Here is a 17,703-nt window from a genome sequence, read left to right as displayed (position 1 = left end):
ATTCTTAATTGTCACAAGGTTTTAGGAGTATCTAAAAGCCTAATACAAATTATCCAATTAGTAAAGATTAGACATTTAAAGGCTTATCAATAAAACGTTCAGTAACTCTGCATTAAGTGCTAACAAGCCCTTTCTAAAAGAATATTAATTTACAGTCATCCTTTCTAACAATTCTTTATACAGTAAAAAAAATTATATTAGTAATTAGTGTTTTTTTTTTTTTTTCCTGTTTCCCTTTTCCACCCAACCACCCACATAGTTTCACTCTCGGACTGAGCTACTAGCCAATCAAATCTGAAAGCAAAAAATCCTCTCAGCCAAGGGTCCAACATCTCAGTTTTAGTGTATAGTTCAAACGCTCTTTGGGAATAAAATCCATGGTTTTGTATAATGTGCAAAGTGCAAGTTTTCTCCAGTGCTATCAGAAGTGTGTGCTGCAAAGAACTTTACCACAGAATGAAACAGTTAACAATTAAGACTTTTCCATTTCCAATAGCTCTGTTATAGACAAATGTTAGATGATGTTTACAGGAATTAAGAGGTTTATATACAGGTACTTATTAGGTCAGGTACTTTCTGATTTCATTAGGCCAAACCAATATGTTTACTCAAGTTCTTCAGTTTCCTCTGTAAAAAGGTCAGCCAAATCTGCCACTGTCAGAACTGAGGCTTCTGACTGTTTCATGGAAGAGCTTGTGTGGCTGTGGGAAAGAGTTGGATGCAGACATCAGAGAATGAGTCAACATAAGTAACAACCTATAGGCACTGAAGACACCATATTGTTCAGTCCAATAACTGTTCAGCTTTGAAGCTCAGCAGGAAAACACACTTTCTATTAGGGAATATATACACACTTACTAGCTGCTTTTCTTGCACGTTCTGAGCAAGACACAAAGCCCATCTACAGTATTGCTAACAACTGGTCAACATCAAACACTGGAGGGGCAGCAGGACATGAGATAGTTCGCTTGGCCCTCTTAACATTTAAAGGATTGACTTCAGCTTCCAAGCAGAAGGTTTGATATTGCTTCCAAAACACTGGCCCTCATTGGATCACATTCAACCACTGTATGTTTACCTCAATTTTATATGCAAAAGTAGTACTATTTATGGATATGGAAACTTGTTGAATCATTCTTTCAAAGCTAAAGCTGAAATCTTTTGTAACTACAATCAAAGACATGCATATAAATTTTCAGTCTTGTCATTTGCAATAGCCAAAAAAATGGAAGAATAACTAATTTTCTTAAACTTTTTAAGGCCTCCTCCTAGATTTGTTATGTGTATACAATATAGTTAAAGAGGTACAAACCTCTTCTTATACTTTCTGTATAAAGAAATGTAAACACCACTTTTGTTTCACTCCCAGTCTATCATTGCTTATAGATTCTGAAAACATAAATGCAGTGAAAATTGCTTTCTGTATCTGCACACAAGCCTAACTTATGGGCTAGCATTCTGAACAACTCTTGCACTGACTGCAAAACCAACCAGTGACACACAGTACTGACAATGTTTGTAGAATTTAAAAATAACGAAAGAAAGAATTAATGTCCTGCATTAGAGCTTATAACATAATGCTGTTATTCCAATGGCAGGATTAGTATTACACTGTCAATTGCAATGCTTTTCTAATAATAGAAATAGGTAAATCGAAAAGATAAAAACATGTAATTTATTAATTGGGTTCTTATCAAATATAATATACAAAATATAACCAAAATACTCTCCAGTGTACGAAAATAACTTAAGCTTCAAGTTACTGAAACCAGGTTAGAAGATCAAGCAGAACAGGTTATATATAAGTTATGCATATCCTGTAATAAAATATAGTTGAGAACCACCTTTTTATTTTCAGAGCAATAATGACTTTTTAAAAAGATCCCATACATACCTTCTATCCACAGTTTTCAGCATAGTCTGCATTCTCTCCTCTATTGTTGCTTTTATCAGGAATCTATGAACAATGGTAGATCTGCATGTGTTAAAAAAAAAAAAAGAAAACAAGATCAGAAGTGAGCAGAAATTATGCTGTTACTGTCAAAGTTCAAGATCACATTTCTGTCTCATACTAATTACTGTAAGAGTGCTAAAAAATGCCTCTATCTTAATAAAGAAGACTAACAAGGCTATTAACAACTTCCACTGATGTTTAAGGACCATTACTGCCTCCCAAAGCACATGCTTCCTCTTGGCTGAATAACATACTAAATGGATATAAACTGTATTAATGAAAATGCTAAAGCAGATGCTGAGTTAAATTCTGCTTTCTGTGGCCCTACTAGAAATAATGAGTCCTCAAGTGCCTATCCTGTTTAAAGAAATTACTTTGACCCACTGGTTATATACAATGTTTACATTGCCATTGTCAACAGTCAGTCCAAGAGGCAGAGCTCAGTGTGATGGATAATTAAAGTTCATTTGCAAAGTTTCAAAAATATTGTTCTTGAACATGGCAAAAAAAAAAAAAAGCACATACTTTTTAAAATCAGTAATCATAGTTAGTAACATAACATTGTTAGCACTGGTAAAGCATAAAGCCCAAAATGTCATTAAGTATAAAACAAAATGAGAATTCCATTCATTAAATAAAATTTCATAGCTACAATAAAAAAAAGTATCAGGCACAAGAGGGTGAAATGGAGAAAAGTCAGCTCCAAATATAAAAATAAGAAATTACTCCAGGTTCCTCAATATAAACATTTTTCAAAATATGAATCCTTGAAAGTGCTTGCAAGGTTCTCAGATCTGAAGTTGAAACTTCAGCAGGTAACATTACACAAAGGAATGCTGAGGGACTATTTTGATTCATAGGCAAAGGTCTGCTCAAAGAAAGGTAAATAAGAACTCATCTGAACTGTTAATACTTGCACCAGTGAAATGAGGAATATTCCCTTACACTAACTGTACTTGAACACAGCCCTTTTTCACATAGCCTTGCTGAAGTCTTATTCTTAAGAAGTACAACTCACATCCTTGCTGGCTTTTTCACAAGTTTTTTTCCCAACCTTTTGCACCAGAATCATGTACAATTATAAAGCAGGCTGCTATAATCCTATGCCCTTACAATCAGTTCAAAATCTTTATCAACACTCAAATATCCACTTGTTCATAAACATTATTTGACAATGTTTATTCATGTCCTCTCACTTTGCCTTCACTTCCAGAACACAACAACCACTATTATTCTAGAATGTTATGATTCCAGAATTGACTCCAGTCATTTTTCTTTGGCAGATACAGGGTTTTTCAATTATTTTTTCAAGAGCCATGAAACCTAAGGAAAAATGTACACATCTGTACCAAAACCTTTGTTAAGTGTTCAGTACTACTCATGTAGTATGTAAAACAAAGAAATGTAAACTCATTATTGTCTTCAAAAAGAGTTACATGGAGGTGGGAGTAGAACTGTGATTTTAAAAGCTAATCAGTTTGAGTGTGTGCTGTAAAATTTTTTTTTAAAACCAAAAAGCAACAACAAAAACAACCCCAAAAACACCAACAACTTATGCAGCTCCTAACCTGGAGCAGGAAATGGTCATCTCGAAGAAGCCTGTCCAGGAAATTTGGAAAGGCTGTGCCCAAATTTAGCCACGTATGACAGAAACAGTGAGTTGCTCAGACGTGAAAAGCAAGGACACTTCTGGACATGACTACAAGCAGAACTTTCAAGTTAAAAACTAAAGCATCAATGGCAACCATAAAATAGTGCATGTTTTTCAAGATTTTGGACTCAAGAGCCTCTACTCTTCCTAAATGCTTAACTACAATTTGTGTCTGCATCTCACTCTTGTAGCACAAAATAATTCCCTAAAATAAACATTTTGTATTTTCAGCAACTTCAAAAAAAAAAAAATCTAATATTTCTGTTGCCTACATGATCTTTAAAAAATTGGATTCCTATGAATACTTTCACCTTCAAAATTGAGAATTTCAATGAACTTGATTTATTCTGATTACAATACACAGTTCTATTCTGGACCACATCTAAACCATTCAACACAATTCTACCTCTTACTTTGTTTGGCCGATACGATGTACTCTGCCAATAGCCTGTAGCTCATGTGCTGGATTCAGAATGGGTTCCACAAGGAGAACGTGAGTTGCTTCGATGATGTTTAGTCCATTTGAACCAGTGTGAAGAGGCAGCAGCAAAATGTTAATGTTTGGATCATATTTAAACGCAGAGAGATTTTCCTAAAAGGTAAATATCACAGCATTATGACAAAAGTTCTTCAGTAAAGACACTGGGGGGCCACCCTCTACATTTTCAAGAAATTAGAGCTTTTACTACAGGCCCCAGTGACAATTTTGCAGCATGACTGCATCATGACTGATCCAAGACCTGTCATCCCAGAACAGGTACCTGACAGGTATTAGGAAGGCAAGAACTTCTTGGAACACTGACCAGTATCTCATCCTTAACAGCCTCATCAACACTTCTTTTGAAAAAGTGAATATTCTGTTTACCTCCGAAGGCTTTAAATGATGGCTTTTTGTGATTATGATTTTTAGAATTAAGAGATCAAAGCTTCTGCCAAACAACTTTGCTGCACTTTCAGTTTCACAAATGAAGCAATGAAAGGATCAAATTAACTTCTACGAACTGTAATTTTCCCCACTGAAAACAACATTAAGAAAAATATCCTTTATGTACCTGAAATTTACTAATTCCATTGATCTGAGAAAAAATCATGTTGTTGTCATACAAAGCTTTTGAAATTATGTCCAAAACATCTTGCCACTGTAAAGAAAAAGGCAACAAAATAGCACACAGAACAATAAAAATAATTCAACATTACAAACACTAGTGACAACTTCCTAAGAAAGAGTAGATAAAAAGGTCTTTCAAATTACTAAAAAAAGAAGGAAAAAGAATAATTGGGAAAAAAAAAAACAAAATTAAAAAATATTTATGTATCAAGAACCAAATCTTTCATAAAACCAAAGAAATTAGTACCCATCACAAACCCAGTTTTATAACGTATCAAAAATATCTGGACATTATATTTTAAAATATCTAGAATCTCTAATGTTCCCATATAAACCTCTTTTCCCTTTAAAGAACTGAGCTTTTGTGTCTCTTGACTACAATCATTGCTCATGTCCCAGCTACAAATTCTCAAAACAGTAAGTGGCTGTACAGAGTGAATCAACATTTTGGTAGTTAAACTAATTCCTGAAAGTATTATAACTGCTTTAAGCTCACACACACACACACACAAAGACAAGACAGAAAATGGTGATTAATACCGTTGAGAAAACTAAGGATTTAGCCCCCGGATCTTTAAATTGAATTTTCTTCAGTGTTCGGACCACTGCTTCCACTTTGGTGGAGTGACTTCCCTTTGAAAAGTCAAAGAAGAGCATTAGTAAAGTAAGATATTAAACAGCTCCTTCCACATTTGTTGCTTTATTAAATCATGTTATACTGAGACTCTTACATGCTTATAAAAATTTAAAAATCAGCAACCTGGACAAAGGGCAGGCTAGTAGCACTGAACTGTTTTTATACCTGCCTGATAATGCCCTGCTATAGCACAGGATCACCAGTGTATCACAGCGAGTATTACACAGACACACCTCCTTGATTCTCCTGGGAGGCAGAATGGACAGCCCAAGCACTGCAGCTGTGCCAAACATGCCAGCTAGGCCTCCTGAGGTTTAATTTAGTGGCACAATCATTAAAGACTCTTCCAAATGCATAATTAATTTTCTTTCACTCCACAACTCTTGAAAACTGGCAGTGAAAAAACCTACATGAACACTCTTTTCTGTTGCTTTTGTCTCTCTCTACACCAAACATGCTCAGTACTATGAAGCTTGTTAAATATATTTAAAATAATAAGAAATAGGTAAATATAATTAATTTTTTTGACGGATTGTGCACTGCAGTGAAAATATCTTCAGATTCTGAACTCAGAGGTATCTCAGTGCTTAATGACTCTAATACTGTATTCTACTTCTTGCCCACTTGGATTTCTGTACTTCTCACTTTCCCCTTATCAAGAAGAGGATTCCAAGAAGTATTTCTTTAGTATCTCCCTCTATTTCCTTCAGTATGTATTTCCTATTTAAGCAATTGTTTTTAAGAAGCCCTTATTTAATTTCTTACTTGTTCTTACATGCATAGCAATTTCAAACTGCACTAGATCCAGCTGGACAAATATTGTTTTATTTCTGTCTGCACCTGTCTTCTGCACATTGAATTAACTATGTTGGCTTGCTACAATGACAGATCAAATTTACTGAAGTTATGCTGCTTGCAGAACTGGTGTGCAAGGATGTCAGCAGTCCAAGCACAAGTAGGGAGCCAATGCTGGGCTGCTTGATCATTCATACATTATGGAGCTAAATGAATGCTCCAGAAATATGTGCAAAAGACTGTCTGCAGACAGCAAATGCTGCTATAAGCAGTACCATTTTAGTTCCCTGGGACTTCCATAGTGATTCAAACTCTGTGTCATAGTCATAGAAATAAACCAGCTTTTTTAAATGTCATCTCTGTTGCACCTGGTAGACATTAACACTGTTTACAAAGTCAGATGGACAACTAGAAATCCTCATGTAAATAGGTGTTACGATCTGCAAAGAAGAATGACATGTTTGAGCCCTATGGCATCTGCCTGCCAATGGTAACCACTTAAGGCTTGGAGATCAGAGACTATCTTCAGGTATTTCCTATGCATTCCAGGGTCATCTATGTGCTATTCATCTCTGTTTCAGTGATGACCATTCTAGTCTTTTCTTCAGAGACTTTTTCTAGCCTTTACCATAGGTTCTATGTTCCCCTGCTATAACAAATAGTAGCTTTAGCCTTTGTGGTTGATTTTTCCACGCTTCAGACTTCCTGTAATTTAGGTATTACAAATGAAATTTTGTACAAGGTCAGTAAGGGGAACTACAGTGAACAGAAATGCAGCACAATGATCAAAGTGGTTGCAGATAGTTTTCTATATTTTCAAAAGAAGATAACTAAGTGTGCTCAGTTCTCATTATATTAGACAAATGATATTAAACTCATTGTTGAACTAACAGACTAAAGCTTCGGTTTACAGCAGATGAAAAATTTCAATATTGTTCTCAATATTTACAGCAAGATGAAACCTGCTACTTGGTCCTTAGTTCTCAGTCTTTAAAAAGAAAAGAGTTACCCCACTCATGACTCATACACCTTGAGTTTGACATTTTGTTGAATATCCACATGAGTATTTATACACAGATTAGCTAGTTCTAATTAATTACAGAACAGAACACATTAGAATCTAAACTACTCCCCAACAAAGAATTCATGTCTCAGATGACAGTTGGCAATACCCTCTCTAATATTGACCAGGCACTGGAAGCTTTTAAAGAACTAAAACATGCAGGGATGCTGTGATCTCTCTCTCTGTATAAAATGCTCCCATTTACAGTAGTCCTTTTCCATCTAAGACATTAACTTCAGCTGGCTAGTGCTGGTACAATAAAGGGACATATGTATATGACACAACAGAAGGGGGGGGGGGGGAAGGTACTGAATACTGAAAGAGACCAGGGGGACTGAGAAAATTCAGATGAATATATTAATGCTGAGTAAATCATGCGATTTTTATAATATATACACATATATATACATATATGTATAAAATACATACTGCAAGATAATGATCTTCACCTTGGTCATCTATAGAAGCCATAGTAGTTTAGTTACTCTTTGTTAACTGTCCTTGAAAGAATATGAGGTAGAAATTTCAATTTTTAACAATGCTGCTTGTTTGACTAGTACATACAGCGAAGCTGCTGTATGAATTATTAATTTCTCACGGAATAAGAATGGGTCTTTGTGCAAGATGATATGTGAATTTACAGAGAATTAAAATTTTTGTTTTGCCTGAAGTTTTTGATGTACAAGTACTTCAAGAAAAGACCACAACCCTTTTATACAGGAAAGCAGATTACACAGAATCATAGAATTCTTTTGGTTGGAAGAGACTTCCAAGATCATTGAGTCCAACCTTCAACCTACGACCACCATGGCCATTAAACTATGTCCCAAAGTGCCATGTCCACACATTTCTTGAACACCTCTAGGGATGGTGACTCCACACCTCTCTGGGCAGCATGTTCCAATGCCTGACCAATTCCAATGAAATTTAGAAGAAACAGGCTTGCAGAGGAGCTCCCAAAGCAACATGCTGTTGGAAACAGACCTTGCCACACCACTGCCCTGCCTCTGCAACCAGGCTGTTGGCACCATGCACAGACCTGCAGAGCCGACCCCACTTGAGGCTATACCCACACAGCTACAGCCACCCCCTACTGTGTTTTATTTATGAAATTCAGTTATTCTATTTCTTCTTTAATGTAATTTATGAACCTGATTTGAAATTTTCCTGTTAGAAACAGGGTGATACCTCTAAACTCTGAAGAAACATATTTTTTAACAGATTATATGGAGCAAGGTCCTAATACAACCACTTCAAATATACAGCCTATTTACCCCCCCTGGTGCCTCATACTGTGAACTACTTCAAATCAAGTAATTCGAGTTAGGAAGGATCTACTCATAAAATGGTTAATATAACTAACATGAACGTGGTAGCATTACTTTCACAGTGCAGGCCACTCACCCTGGTATAGCCCACGATGTTTAATGACACTTGCACAGATACATGGAAGTCTTCACCAGCACATTATTACTTTTAACTATTCCAACCAGATTAAAACTCTGATTGGTATGTCCAGCTGTATTATGAAAATAAATAAAAACAGGAGTATCATCTAAATAAAAATATTACCAATATTAGTCTTTTACCTTTGCACTTTAGTCCACAATCCTCTTTTTCCACAACTGCAAAATTCACAGTTCTTTGGTTTAACACTATTCTGTAACAGATTTGTGCAAAACAAAAATGCACTGCACCTATACACTACGAATGTGTCAGTACTGCTGATACCTTGTGGAGATGCTGTCTCTTCCTCCACCCGTTTTCAACCCAATAAAAGCCCTGTTACCCAGAAAAATAGATGAAACAGTGCAATCGGGATCTATTTCCTACATATTTGTGTCTAGAAGTTCATTAACTTTTGTCATTAGGAAGGCACACAAGTTACAAATCAAGTTTCTCCCCCACTCCCAGACTTGAATTTTCAGATATCTTTTGTAGTAAGGGGAAAGTCAACCCCCAGTATTTTGCTAAATAGAAGACTTTATATGTATGGCTATTGGACTTGTAGAAAATGAATTACTTTTGAAAGTCAGTGTCAAGCTGTCTGAAATCACTTATTGGGTTGCTAATTTAAAGGAGAAGTTTAAGATAGTACAATGAAAAGCCTTTGTTTTCTCAGAAAGCCAGGCTAAAAGGAATAAACACAGAAAGTTACAGTGGAAAATATAGCTCCTAGTCCCCAACAGAGCTGTCAGTGGAAAAGTTTGAGAAAGGCATTGCCAAGACAAAGAGCTGTATCAAGACTGAAAACCACTCTTCATTAAGCAATCACCTTTTTGTTAGGTCTAAGTATCCAGTCAGGAGGCTTTAACCAAGTAGGTGAGAAGCAATAATAGTTAGTCTGAAGTTTTGAGTTTTCAAATAAAAACAAAAACTCAGAAAGAATACTTGCAGACCATCCAGCTGCACGGTCAGCACTCATCTAGAATATGGAGAAAGCACTCACACCACACAACTAGATCAAAGGAACTGGGGATGAACTCGGAAAAAGCAGCCTCACAACCATATTGTTGATTACTTGTAGGGAAAAGAAAGAGTATTTCCCCAACATCATAGAATCAAGAAGGCTGGAAGAGACCTCAAAGATCATCGAGTCCAACCTGTCACCCTAAAACCTCATGACTATCTAAACCATGGCACCAAGTGCCACGTCCAATCCCCCCTTGAACACCTCCAGGGATGGTGACTCCACCACCTCCCTGGGCAGCCCACATCGCACCAGAGAAACCTCTCCAAAGAACAAATTCATGTTCAAGAGGTCATAGTGAAAAGCATTGGTTTCGATAAATAATATTTTTCAGGATTAATTTTTCTCTATTTTCTTTGCTGTGATTTAACTCATCACTGAATAAACTTTGGATCAAGTTACTGAATGCTCATTAGAACAAGTCCTCTAACTTATTAGCAAACAAGTTATATGGAGGAAGCATAATCTCCCTGCAGGTTTTTAATGTTCATTCACCCCTATTAAAAAAGTAGTGGGGTTTTGACTCTTAATTATAGTTTCTCTAACAGATAATATTACACAGATATGCAAAATGCAAAACAACTAATTTAGTTCTCAGGTAGCTCAAGAAACATTCCAGATGACTACTCTTAAATTCAGTATCAGGATTTACATTCTGTCTAAAAATGAAGACATACCAATTTAAAATATTTACAGTATTCTAACAACCTTTGCCAGACAGCTTTATCAAACTACTCCTTTGAAACAAATGTAGCAAAACTATGCCTCCAAAAAGCATCTCTCCTTAGCTACAAAGAGGTAAACCCACCACAACAAAACCCCCTCCAAACTAATCACCTACATAAAGATAGCACTGACTTTTATACAGGTCAAATGGTTAAAAAAAAACAATAAATCACAGAGCTCAGCAAAAGCTGTCCCTGCCCCACAAGCTCCAAGAACGATGAGTAGATTTTGTAATCCACCTACAAGACTTGTTCTCATGCGCATTCAAAGGATATGTGTTAAAAAGATACCCTCTTTCCCATCATTTCCTTTCACGCTTTGTTTCTAAAATTCTTAAAAGTTATTAAATAGGTAAGGTTAAAAAAAACAAAAACAAAAACAACCCTAAACCAAACAAATAAAATTCCAAAACCTCTTACTTGACAGGAAAATGTGTACATTATCCTTGAGGAAGGATGCAAAAACACTGATTACACTATAAGAAAGGCCTACATACATTATGTCCGATACAAAAGCAAAACTACACCTGTTATAAACAAAATAAATATTAAAAGTGAATGTGCTTATAAAATATAGGGTAGATTTGTCTGCCTAAATGCAGTTTGCAACAAAACACAACAAATACTCACTGCTATAAGTTTAGGCCACAAAGCTCATACAAACAATGTACCTTTACAGGAATATCATCCTCCTGATTTGCAGTTTCTGCAGTGAAGACATAGGATATTTCTTTATGAGATGTTGTTTGCCTGCAAATGGCACATTTAATCGAGCTCCGACGGGTGCCGACGCTGTACTGTTCTATGATGATTGCTATGCACTCGTTACAAAAACAATGCCCACAGGTCAGCACTGCCCACTATGCAGGAAATTAAAAACAAACCACAACAGTATCAGTTTTGGATGAATGCAAAAGAAAAGCAGAATACTAATACATGGTAAATTACATTTTCATTGAAACATTACTTTCATGAGATTAAAGTTTCAGAATTTTACAAGTTTCACAATTTTACAAATTTCACAGCTCCAGCTGCTAAAAAGCCAGGTTTTAGAAGTTTTCTAGCACAGAAAGATTTATGACCCACAGAAGTTCTTTGCATTTATTGGTTGGGTTTTTTTTTTTATTTTCCCAGTTTTAAAACTAAGAAAGGACATTACAGTCTTTCAGTTATATGAATTATGATTCTTATTGCGTGAACTATGCACACAAATTAAGTATTTGTAGACAAATATTTGTATTGGCCTTCTTTATCTATACTTTCATACTAAATCAGTCTTTATTTAAAAAATTCTGAAGAAAGTGCTTTAATTTTTGCCTATTGTTAAGCCCTAGGTAACATGTTTGGATTTAAGACAGATTTTAAACAGAGAAGTGTAGGGGTTTTTCATTTGTTTGATTGTTGGTTTTTTTTTTTTTTTGACAGAATGCATTAGGAACAAAAGATTGCATTGCTGAAGCTGTTCTCTTGCAGACCTTGAAGTTCTGTGTAAGCTGTGATACTCTAACAGAGAAGCAATTTTTATAACAGTATTATTGCACCTAGAAACAGTGTCTTACTCTGTACTAGTCTGTTCCATAGGCCATTCTAAGAGGAAAAAATAAAGCAGTTGTCATGGGTCCAAGTAGCAGAGGGAATTGACTAAATCATCAAACAAAAGATCTTTCAGGGTTTGCAAGGTTCTTTAAATCATGCAGAAACAGCATGCAAAACATTTTAAAAGGTGTTTGCAACATTATGACTACTATCATCTAAAGTGGCAGTCCAGGCTAATGTTAAAGATTATTTTTCCTTTCAATGAGCTCCTTCAGCTTAGATTTGAAGTACAATAGCAGGTAAAAGGGCAAACAAGTACTCTCTGTTAACACATGTATCACTCTTGGAAGAAGAGGAGATTTTGAAAACATAGCAGGACACCAGTTCATGCTTATGCATGTCTATAAAGCTAACACGCTTTAAAACAGCCACCCTAAAAAAAAAGAGCCAATCTAGTTTTCCCAAGGAGTCCTTTCATATTTTCACCTAATGCTTGATAAGTAATATATAAACTATGGCTTTGTACTTTATGATACATATCACTTTTGATAAATCTCGCTTAAAATTTCAACTCCAGCAGTTCAGCAGGTCAAGTGGTAGGGAAAGAAATCCTGATTGGCAGTCTCTTTCTATTGGGTTTTACTACTGTTTACTACTACTACTGAATAGCTAATATCAACTACTTTAAAGTCTAGAAGAAATAAAATAATACTATTAATAAGAGCAGTTACAGTAAAATACACAAGCTTATTTCTTATTTTGTTCTGTTAGCTTATACATGGCAGAAAAATAATAATTCTGACAAAGTATGAAAGCAAAACTTCAGTTATAAACAATTAGCAACACACATTTTTGGAATACTTCCATGGAAACACCTAAGTGTTAATACCAGCAGCTGAAGGCATTAGAGTTGCTTGCTTTTAAACAAGATGTTATTTCAGGAGAGAGACTGCTTGGTACATTACAGGAAAGGTTTTACTCACATGTTGAAAATCTGACACAGACCTTCAGATTAAGGTAAAGGTGTTCTAAACCCAAAAGATGATGACTAAATATCTTACCTGCTTTCCTAGTTGACGTGCACAGATTGGGCATGGTTCTGGGTTAATCCCCCCAGTAGTTTTATCCTGAGACTGTAAAGTAGGAAAAAAAATCAACAACTTCGTGTTTCAATAAATAAAAAGTTACTCTATGTTTATAACAAGCTTCTAGAAAAAATGAATAATGAGGTCCATAAAACAAAACCCTGTATGAGAAAATTAAAAAAATATCATTCAGGAATAAATAGCTTGAGGACTTAAAAAAAGTAAAAGGAGTACTGCTCATACTGCTGTCCTTCAGATAGTATCTGCATTGGTACTACAGCTTTGAAAACTCCTGACAAAAGATATGCTTCAAACAAGAAACACTTCATATTTTCTACCAGATTCATATTGTTATAAATATGCTTAAATATACTTAATCGTGCTTAACTATGTTTTTTAAGCATAATTGTATTTACTTGAATACTGTTACTAGAAGAACAATGTACAAGGGATTTGTCTGATTTTTTTTACACCTTTTTAACCTATAGACTTGCTTGTCCTTCTGTTTAAGAATGTAAGATCTTCATACATGAGAGGCACATAATTTTACAAGACTTCTACTAGACACAGCCCAGTTAGCTTCAATGAAAATTTTAACCATCTAAAATTAGTTAACAGTTTCGTAACTGTGTAATTAAGCAGTAAAAATACATAATGTAATAAAGAATTTTATGGCTATGCAGGAACACAAAGGAAAATACATTAAATTTCAACATGTAATGAATCTAAACAAAACATTTCTTTAAAATACAAGTTTTAAATGAAAGTAATGGTAGGTTTCTTCCACTAGGTAAATGGAGTGCATCACTGGTAAAGACTAAGGAATTGTAAACCTTACTTTCTCCAGATTGGTGAGATACAGAAGTTGTCCTAATTTCTTTTGAAGCTGAGATTTGGCAACTGCCTTGTCGTTCAACAGCTTCACTCGATTTTGCTCTACCTATGGAAACAGTATTAAATACATATTTTTAAAAAATTAAAAATAATAAATAGTTAAGTTTTAAAATAAGTATTACATTCATTTTTTGGTAAAATTAAACTGAATAATTTATGGAAGACAGAGAGAAGAATGGCTCATGCTGCAAATTTAAGAGGCACTTCTTTCCAGGCTATCCATTCCTTTCTTGCACCCAGTAGGAACACAGTGCTGTGAATGGGCTGAGGTTATACAAATTGCTTTGTTTGCATTATTGGTTCTTTCCAGAGACCAAGTAACAACTTAAAATAACTGAATAAAATTTAAAAGAAACTTCTAAATAAATTTATCATCTATCTCCTTACAACTAAATAGATCCTAGACTCTAATGCAGGTTCCAAAAACAGCGTGTAAGAACTAATTAATTACTTTCTTTATACTTAGAAGCTTTCACTTTTCATTTAACCTATACAAAGACAGAAACATCAAGCTGACTTCTTTCTATATTAATTGCCAGTTGGTACTGGTGCAGTTATTAATACTGCAGAAGAGGCAACCACCTGAAGGCTGAAATAAAGGGTGTATCTTTTATGGCTGCAAATCCATGCATAAATCTCAGACTTTGTTCAACAATTGTTAAGTGAAGTACTTCATTTTAAAAATTGCTTTGATACAAAGATTAAATATCTATTTCCCCTACAGAATGGAAAGAAGTACTTTTAGCCAGCACTGAAACTCACTGCAAAAAGCAGCAGAAAATGTCTGAAAATACTGAAAACATCTCACATTTGTATTGGTGCAAAAAGAAATGAAAAAATAAGAGGTTAAATCAGAGCAGTATTTTTCTGTGTTCATGAACAGTAAGTGTCTCAAACATGCTCAGAAATTTCAAGATACTGAAAAAAGATTTGTCTTTTAGGTCCTTGTAAGTAGTAGCAATATGAGTGATAAATCAGGTCAACTTAATTTTCCACCAGCTTGGAAAACTGGGCAAGTGTAGAGAAAGGTCCCAGAGGCATTCACCTGCTATTAGGAGGACAGCACTCTTTTGGAAACGTGCCACTCCTAAGAGTCAGAAGGCTGACAAAAATACATCAAAATAAGAACTACAAGCTCAAAAAGGCCCACACATTAAAAGTAGAAATAGATAGGAACTCTCTATTCCATACAAGGCTTTCTGTAATGGAAACAAAGGCAGATTATAGACCTCATAGGGAGACCTAGATACGAACTTTGTTTTGTAGGACACATTTTTTTCCAAAAAGAAAGCACGATTTTTTTCTTGCCAAGTACTTTACCTCATGTGGTTCTATGATGTGGAGAACTGGTGGATTTGGTTTTGGCTCATCAGGATGACGCACTCTCAGCCGTTCTGTAGCCATTGCCAGTTCATCAATAGCAGACACATGATCCCTAAGTACCATCCAATATTCATGAAGCAACTGTAAGAAAAGCCCAAACAAATTTGTAGCAGAACTGAGCTGAGCTCCCTTTATATGACTCTGCCATACAATGTATAACATGAAAATCTTTTTGGAGGAAGAGACAGTATTTCCTCTCGGTAATTCAGCCACAACAACTTACAAATGAAAACAAACAGTATAGAGATCATCTTTTCCAGCTTCTATTTATGCACAACTATAAACAGCTGTCTCTCATTTCTTCTGTTACTATTACAATAATTAATGTAACTAAAAGTTCAGAAACAGAATGTCTTATGAAGGCTAAGCAAATGCTGGATAAAATAAGAAAAAACAATTGAAGCAATTTTAAACAGCTACCTATTATAGCACTAAGACTGCTTTCAAAATTGAAGTATGTTTTGAAGAAATGTTAACACTTTCAGTGGTCTTGATAAAGGCACAGGCAACCACAAGATGAAGATAAAAAAAAATATTAAGTTTTTCCAAGAAGTAAATTCTTGCTTTCTACAAAAGAATTGGCTACAATTAGAAGTATATTATACATATAAACAGACATTAATTTTAAAATTACTTACAATACTGTAAAAATTTTATTCCCAAGTTTTTTTTTCCCCCACTACTGAAATTTTAAGACCTTGTGGCAAATGTCAAAAATTACTGTTTGTTGATTTCTGATTTTGAATTGTAAAGATATTTCTAAACACCCAGTTGCTCGGGATTAGGCTAGTTTGTTTGAAGTTTTTCTTTTATCTCAAAACAGACTACTGGAGTATTTGTTTTGAGCTACGCCTAGATTACAAACATAAAATTATTGTGTATTAAACCCAGCATACAGGGTAAGGACAAAGTAAGCTGAGAGGAATTTACTCTAAATAAGAAACCAAGCTAAAATTACTTTTGAACAAAACCAAACCACTACAAAAAAAAAGAAAAAAAAGAAAAAAGGGCTGCTTGGTTTAGACTTAAGGGATATTCAACATATATAGATGCTACTCTAAAAATGTAGATTGTAGTAGTGTGGACAATTGAATTAATATTTCTAAGTCACAAGAGATGGAATCATAACAGAATTATTTTCATTCTCATTGGTATATTAGTCACACCTTTTGTTTCCTAAAGTAAAAGGACATGAAGAGATCCTGTTCCCTTCTTGCAGAAGAAAATTCAACACAACAACACCCTGGTTATTGGTTACCTCATATCCTCCTAATCTTATGAATTGCTACAAGATGAGGCCATAAAATAATGAAGCATGAGAAGAGATAGGGGCATTATTCTCCAGTCAGTGTTTTGGTACCAAAAGGAAGTGACTTAACTGTGAGAGCAACACAGCTTTCTTAGGTGTTTATGACTATCAGACACCTGAAGGCTCATTGAGACGTCATTTTATTTAAAAACGTTTTGCACTGTGTTACACTGTAACCCAGTAATCGTTTTCAAGACCACTCTAGATTAAGACTTACTCCTAAGTAGTGCTAATTTGAGGAAAACAGGTAACCAGTAACCAAGTTGGCTGAAAAACAGTGAGACTCAATTCCATTAATTGATCTAAGATACCCGAAGTATTCCACTCTTTAAAGTATCTTCTCTTCTTACATGGGCTAAAGCTAGTAACAAATGTTTAAATTCCTGGACAGTGTATTTCTGCAAGAGGTATCTTTGCTTTTTCAGAATCTCCTAGGAAAATGTATGTTAAGTGATAGTTTCCTATCTCTTAGGCCTTGGAGAATGATCACAGGTGAAAACTCTTCAAGAAACAGAAATTTCCTCTGATGTCAGGCCATTAAAAAAAACGGTATGAATGAGTCAATAAACCAGACTTAAACGGAAGTCTGTTTAATTAAAAATAAGAATCACAGAATCACAGAATGTTAGAGGTTGGATGATCTCTTCCAGAGATCATCAAGTCCAACCCCCCTGCCTAAAGCAGGATCACCTAGGGCAGGCAGCACAGGAATACATTCAGGTGGGTTTTCAAAGTCTCCAGAGGAGGAGACTCCACAACCCCTCTGGGCAGCCTCTTCCAGCACTCTGTCACCCTCACTGTAAAGAAATTTCTCCTCATGTTAAAGTGAAACCTTTGATGTTCAAGTTTGTATCCATTGTTCATTGTCTTATTACTGCACACCACTGAAAAGAGATTGACCCCCTCCACTTGAGACCCATCCTTCAAGCATTTATATACATTGATCAGATCCCTTCTCAGATTTCTCTTCTCAAGACTAAACAGCCCTAGGTGTCTCAGTGTCTCCTCATAGGGCAGATGCTCAAGTCCCCTAATCATCCTTGTGGCTCCCCATTGGACTCTCTCCAGCAGACCCCTGTCTCTTGAATTGGGG

At 35.3% G+C, this 17,703-nt stretch overlaps 1 protein-coding gene across 2 annotated transcripts in view; it reads right to left on the bottom strand.

Annotated features, from left to right (window-relative positions):
* Positions 1 to 248: 248 nt before the first annotated feature.
* SHPRH (SNF2 histone linker PHD RING helicase) overlaps positions 249 to 17,703 on the bottom strand; it is a 50,526-nt gene continuing 33,071 nt past the window's right edge. For both annotated transcript variants that reach the window (XM_054392940.1, XM_054392949.1), the window contains exons 21-29: positions 15,239 to 15,382; positions 13,863 to 13,964; positions 13,001 to 13,072; positions 11,075 to 11,263; positions 5,254 to 5,346; positions 4,658 to 4,744; positions 4,019 to 4,197; positions 1,895 to 1,975; positions 249 to 701 (exon numbers count right to left, since the gene is read on the bottom strand). In XM_054392940.1, coding sequence (XP_054248915.1) covers positions 605 to 701; positions 1,895 to 1,975; positions 4,019 to 4,197; positions 4,658 to 4,744; positions 5,254 to 5,346; positions 11,075 to 11,263; positions 13,001 to 13,072; positions 13,863 to 13,964; positions 15,239 to 15,382 — 1,044 coding nt within the window. In that variant the 3' untranslated portion in view covers positions 249 to 604. The remainder of the gene's footprint in view (positions 702 to 1,894; positions 1,976 to 4,018; positions 4,198 to 4,657; positions 4,745 to 5,253; positions 5,347 to 11,074; positions 11,264 to 13,000; positions 13,073 to 13,862; positions 13,965 to 15,238; positions 15,383 to 17,703) is intronic.

Source organism: Indicator indicator, chromosome 2, assembly GCF_027791375.1.
Source record: "Indicator indicator isolate 239-I01 chromosome 2, UM_Iind_1.1, whole genome shotgun sequence".
Taxonomy (NCBI): domain Eukaryota; kingdom Metazoa; phylum Chordata; class Aves; order Piciformes; family Indicatoridae; genus Indicator; species Indicator indicator.
Note: the sequence above shows the minus strand (reverse complement) of the source record. Positions and strands in the feature narration are given on the sequence as shown.